This window comes from Priapulus caudatus, unplaced genomic scaffold, assembly GCF_000485595.1.
Source record: "Priapulus caudatus unplaced genomic scaffold, Priapulus_caudatus-5.0.1 Scaffold1042, whole genome shotgun sequence".
NCBI lineage: Eukaryota > Metazoa > Priapulida > Priapulimorpha > Priapulimorphida > Priapulidae > Priapulus > Priapulus caudatus.
Genome location: NW_014578103.1, coordinates 36,822 through 42,919, shown reverse-complemented (window position 1 = coordinate 42,919; position 6,098 = coordinate 36,822). Strand labels below are relative to the sequence as shown.

Here is a 6,098-nt window from a genome sequence, read left to right as displayed (position 1 = left end):
ACTCCTCTCGCTCACCCTCTCCCTCTCTTCTTCTCCTCTTACTTCTTGCTCACCTCTCCCTCTACTCTTCCTTCTCACTGCCCTCTTGCTCACGACCTCTCCCTCTCTCTCTCCTCTCACTCCTCTCGCTCACCTCCTCACCCTCTCTCTCGTCACGTCCTCTTGCTCACCCTCCCCCTCTCTCTTCTCCTTTCAACTCCTCTCACTCTGCCTCTCCGCCTCACTCTTCTCCGCTTCGATCTCGCTCCACAACAGGGCCTCATCCGCTCTCATCTCCTCTCGCTCGACGCCTCTCCCTCTCTCTTCTTCCTCTACTCCTTGCTCACGCTCTCCCCTCTCTCCTTTCCTCTCACTGCCTTGCTCAACCCTCCCCCTCTCTCTCGTTCTCCCTGCTCAACTCAACTCTCACTTACCTCTCCCCTCTCCTTCTCCTCTCACTCCTCTCACTCGCCTCTCCCGCTGACACTCTTCCGCGCTCTCTCGCTCACCCCTCTCCGCTCTCACTCCTCTTCGCTCACCTCTCTCCTCTCTCTCTTCTCCTCTCCAAAACAGTCCTTCTCATCCTCTCCCCTCTCTCTTCTCCATCATCACTCGCTTGCTCACGCCTCTCTCCTTCTCTCTCTCCTCTCACTGCCTCATCACTTACCCTCTCCCCTCTCTCCTTGCTCGCTCTGCACTCCTCTCACTCGCACCTCTCCCCTCGACTCTTCTCCGCTCTGCTCGGCTCAACCTCTCTCCGCTCTCACTCCTCTGCGGCTCACGACCTCTCCCTCTCTCCTTCTCACTACTCACTGCTCTCACATCGGCACCTCTCGCGCTCACTCTTCTCCGCTCTCCGGTGTCGCTCAACCCTCAGACCTCTCCGCTCTCACTCCTCTCGCTCAACCACCTCTCGCCCCTTTCTCTCCCTCCTCCGTCCTTCCTTGCTCAGCCCTCTCCGCCTCTCTCTTCTCCTCTCCATCCTGTGCTCAACCCTCTCCCCTGCTCTCCTCGTCCTCCTACACTCCTCTTGCTCACCCTCTCCCCCTCTCTCTTGCCACTCTCCGCTCACCCTCGTCCCCTCTCTCTTCTCTCTCACATCCTTGCTCACCCTCTCCCCTCTCCTCTTCTCCCTCAAACTTTCCTCCCTCCGCCGCTTTTCAACATCTCTCTCGCCGACATCTCTCTTCTCGCTCTCACTCGTCTCTCACTCGGTCACGTGTCCTCTCCCGCTCGCTCTTCTCCTTCTCTCATCTCCGCTCTCACCCTCTCCTCTCTCACTCCCTCGCTTCAACCCATATTCCCCTCTTCTTCTGCCTTTCCTCTCACTCTCGCTCACCGCTCTCCGCCCTCTCTCTTCACCTCTCACATCCTCTTGCTCACGGGCCTCTTCCCTCTTTCTTTCTCCTTTCTCTCCTCTCGCTCAGCCCTCTCCCTGCTCTCTTCTGCACTCTCACTCCTCTTGCACCCCTCTCCCGCTTCTCTTCTCCCTCTCATCCTCTCGCTCACAGGCCTCTCTCCTCTTTCTCTTCTCGCTCTCTGGCTCCCCTCTCCTCTCTCTATCTTCTCGCTGCTGCACTCACCTCTCCCCTTCTCTCTCTTCGTCTCTCTTGCTGCCTGCTCACGGACGCTTTCCCTTTCTCGTCCTGCTCCCTCTCATGACCCCACTTTTTGTCCCCCCCCCCCCTTACTTCTCTCTCTCTACTGTATGTTGTGAACAGGAGGTGAACGCACGCGGCAGGAGCGCCAGGACTGCAGGTGGATAGTGCAGAAGCTGCGGCGCGAGTTCGCGGACCACGAGTCGACGGTAGCAGAGCATCAACGGCGTTCGGCAGGTGCGAGGTGCTGCGCTCTAAAGCTGCGACTTCTGTCATGCGCCAACCCCAGCTGCGCACTAATCGAGGAGATGGTTACGCTGTGGATAGGAGAGGTAGGTTCACCCCTAGCTTTGTGTCGTAACCATGGTAATGGGAGATTTACGCCCTAGCTTATGTCATAAGAACTCAATAACGCTGGTAAAGGGACGAGGTAGGTTTTACCCCCCTAGCTGATATCATAACCCTGGTAAAGGGAGATGGTAGTTTACCCCCTAGCTGAATGTCATAACCCTGGTAAAGGAGAGAGTAGTTTTACTCCCTAGCGAATGGCCTTGTAACCCCTGGTACAAAAGGGAGAGGTACGGTTTACACCCTAGCTTGATGTCATAAACCCTGTAAAGGGAGAGGTAGGTTTTACACCCCTAAGGCTGATACCTGTAACCCTGGTTAAAAGGAGAGGTAGGATTTACAACCTAGCTGATCCTGTAAACTCTGGTAAATGGGAAGAGGTAGGTTTACACCCTAGCTGATTGTCCATAACCTGTAAAGGGATGAGGTAAGGTTTACCCCCTAGCTGATGGTATAACCCTGGTAAAGGGAGAGTAGGTTTACCCCTTAGCAGCTGATTGTCATAAAAGGCGCTGGTAAAGGGAAGAGGTTTAGCCGGCCCATAGCTGATGTCATGACCCTGTAAAGGGAGAGGTAGGTTTTACCGGCTTAACTGATGTCATAACCAGTGGTAAAGGGATAGGTAGGTTTACCCTTAGCTGATGTCATAACCCTGGTAAAGGGAGAGGTAGGTTTACCCTTAGCTGATGTCATAACCAGTGGTAAAGGGATAGGTAGGTTTACCCTCTAGCTGATGTCATAACCAGTGGTAAAGGGATAGGGAGGTTTACCCCCTAGCTGATGTCATAACCCTGGTAAAGGGAGAGGTAGGTTTACCCCTAGCTGATGTCATAACCGTGGTAAAGGGAGAGGTAGGTTTACCCCCTAGCTGATCCTGTAACTCTGGTAAAGGGAGAGGTAGGTTTACACCCTAGCTGATGTCATAACCAGTGGTAAAGGGATAGGTAGGTTTACCCCCAGCTGATCCTGTAACGCTGGTAAAGGGAGAGGTATGTTTACTCCCTAGCTGGTGTCATAACCCTGGTAAAGGGAGAGGTAGGTTTACCCTTAGCTGATGTCATAACCCTGGTAAAGGAATAGGGAGGTTTACCCCCTAGCTGATGTCATAACCCTGGTAAAGGGAGAGGTAGGTTTACCCCCTAACTGATGTCATAACCGTGGTAAAGGGAGAGGTAGGTTTACCCCCCCCCCCCTAACTGATGTCATAACCGTGGTAAAGGGAGAGGTAGGTTTACCCCTAACTGATGTCATAACCGTGGTAAAAGGAGCCTAACCCTAGCCAATTTTGTGACCCTGTTGCAGGGAAAGGTAGATGAACCCTTTAGTTGACATGTGCTCTGATATACATTTATAGTCATCAGTAGTGAGAAATGCACAGCTATACGTGCAGGTTGATATGCGTTGGCACCACGCAACTGGTGACACAGGCAAAGATTGTGCGAGACCTGACGAACGTAGTTTAGAAAACTGGTTACTTGTACAAGTTGTGCAAGTTAGGGGACCGAGTTTAAGACATTACGCACACGAACCACTGCTGTCATTGATGCCAGTACTTGTGTATTGTGATGCCTTGTGCACATTGATGCCAGTACTTGAGCCAGTACATTGATACTGACTGCCAGTACAGTGACTATATGCCAGTGACTACAAAGCCCGGTGCATGTGTGGAATCAACGAAGAGCTGCTGCTGCGTTACTTTTATTTTGTTACGGCAGGCATTCGATGTGCTTGAGGTGGCGACAGACCAGCGCCATCTGGTGGACAGCCTGCTGGGGAAGATGGCCGACATTCCGAGGCTGAGCATGCCCCACCTACTGCAGCTGCAGTCGGAGCTACACGAGCTGCAGAATTCCTTTAGCAAGCAGGTGAGAGAGTCACTGAAGCCACACATCGGTGCTGGTTTAACAAGCCTAATATTCGAAGTTAACCTAGTATTCCTACACGACACAAGGAGCTCTAGAGACAAGGGCAATGTAGTAATAATAATAATAATAATAATAATAATAATAATACAGTGAAGTGAGATTGTTTGTGGCTATTACGGGTTTTACACATGTACATCTTTATTACTAACAGAATTATTATAACTAAACTTACAAATTTATACCACAACATAATCTTCATAGCAATCATCTGCTATGATTCATAGCAGATGATTGTTATGAAGATTATGTTGTGGTAATAAAGATATATAATGATACTCTTAATGTTTCTAATACACATTCTCCTATAAAATACATATATGGTTGTATACAGGGTGTTACTGTTAGCCAGGGAAAAAAATCAGGTAGTCTCACCATCTGAGCGAAGCGAGGATGCTGTGGGCGCGAAGTGCCCTGGGGGGGAGGGCCTTACCTTAAAATGGATGAAATTTAGTCTGAAATGCCAAAAAGACAGGGATCAGATATGATTTTATATTCTTATAAGCACTGTTGTCATTTATACAAGGTGTATAATATATAAAATTGGGCTGCCCTCGTGCCGTCTCTATCAAATTTCATTCGTCTCATCCAAGAATAGGTCGTCCAAAAGACGGTTAGACGGGTCTCTGGCTAACACACTGGTTGTATGTATACACTAGTTCACATCTTTGTCACCTGCTTCTAGGACATTGCTGAAGCAGTAAAGGTACTCCAGGATGCAAGAGTCAAGCAGGGTCGATTCCTCGAGTACATGAGAGAACGTGCGAGTCAGGCTAAGGGACAGATCGATGGACTGAAGCGGCTACGTTCTCTGAGAACACAATTCAACTGATCGTGTACATCTTTCTGTGGAATATAGCCAGTGATAGCAGTATAAACAATAATATACAGTTATACGGTATATCTATCTATCTATATATATATAAACAATAATTATAGCTGAGCTCCATACATTTTTTCATTTTTTTGTCATATAGGATGAGGGAATTTTTTGCTGGACTTCGTGGTCCGGTACCCCCATCCCATAGTGCATTGCAGTTTTTCCATTTTTCCATTGTTTCAGTTGTTCCAATTATTTCAATTGTTGCGCTAGTTCTTTTTAAAATTCATCGGTGTACATTCCATTACAACAACGTTTAGCTTCTGCCTGTCTTGCTAAGAATAACTTTTCCGAATGACGTGGTAAAGAAAAATATGTTATATGACTGAAGAAGCGCTTGAGACAGAAAGAGAAAGGAGCAGAAAAAGGAAAAAAAATATTAAGGATGAAAAAAAAGAATGATTAAGGGAAAGAGACAGAGCTGTGTGTGTGCGTGTGTGTGCGTGTGCGTGTGTGCGTGTGCGTGTGCATGTGCGTGTGTGTTTGAGCGTGTGCGGGTGTATGAAAAGAGACAACTAACACAATTACTAGTTATTGGTCTTATAATGACAAGTAATATAATATCAATTGTCTAAATTATGCTGTTGTGTTTCTCGTTTTCCCATTGATTTTATAACGATCGTTTTTCGCTAGAACGTTGATACCAGAACGCTAAAACGCTAAAACCATCTTTTTCGCTAGAAACCATTTGACGATGCGCACTTTGGAAAATAGACATTATTTGGTCCATAATAATAAAGAATAATATAAGGATAATATAATATATTATATATATCATATAAGGAGAACGAAATGCCCCTAAAATGCAATGTATTCGTAAAAATACCTACTTTTCAAGCAGTGGTAAAAACAAAATAAGTAATGTTATCCGAAGTTGGGCAATTAAGTTTTTCTTCTTTTTATAAAACAAAAACAATACACACATACGATCTGAACAAAACACGAATTGGAAGTTTGGGTGTGTGCGTAGCGTGTTGGATAATTGCTAGTCAGTATAGTCCGGGGTTCAAATTTTGTCAATTATCATAGTAAAATATTTTCTAACTGCTGTTAAGCTAAATATAACACATAGGGCCTACATCTGAGCTGATCATGTAAGGAATGGTATGTTTTGGTCCGTCCGTAGCGTAACGGGCTTGTATTCAATAATCCTGGGTTCAAATCCAGGCAGTTACCAAAGTTAAATATTTTCAGACTCCCGTTGAAAGAAATGTAAATACATTGACCTTGCCCTTGGTAAGGATCCCCAAATGATAATGTAAATATTTTGAAAGTGGTGAAGGCCATGGCCTTGAGCTCAAGGCTATGGCCTTGGCCTACTAATGTAAAACTTTTACAACAAAAAAGTGGGTCAAGGCCATAAAAAGTGGG

At 46.9% G+C, this 6,098-nt stretch overlaps 1 protein-coding gene across 1 annotated transcript; it reads left to right on the top strand.

Annotated features, from left to right (window-relative positions):
* Positions 1-1,873: 1,873 nt before the first annotated feature.
* Positions 1,874-5,600, top strand: LOC106815105. The gene is made up of 3 exons (XM_014819531.1): positions 1,874-1,909; positions 3,641-3,790; positions 4,533-5,600. The coding sequence occupies exons 1-3, from the start codon at positions 1,886-1,888 to the stop codon at positions 4,677-4,679; spliced, it is 321 nt and encodes a 106-aa protein (XP_014675017.1). The 5' UTR covers positions 1,874-1,885; the 3' UTR covers positions 4,680-5,600.
* Positions 5,601-6,098: the final 498 nt, after the last annotated feature.

Coding starts and splice junctions, on each gene's coding strand:
- LOC106815105 (XM_014819531.1), top strand. CDS start 1,886: ATGGTTACGCTGTGGATAGGAGAG. Junction 1,910..3,640: donor TTACGCTGTGGATAGGAGAG/GTAGGTTCACCC, acceptor TTGTTACGGCAG/GCATTCGATGTGCTTGAGGT. Junction 3,791..4,532: donor AGAATTCCTTTAGCAAGCAG/GTGAGAGAGTCA, acceptor ACCTGCTTCTAG/GACATTGCTGAAGCAGTAAA.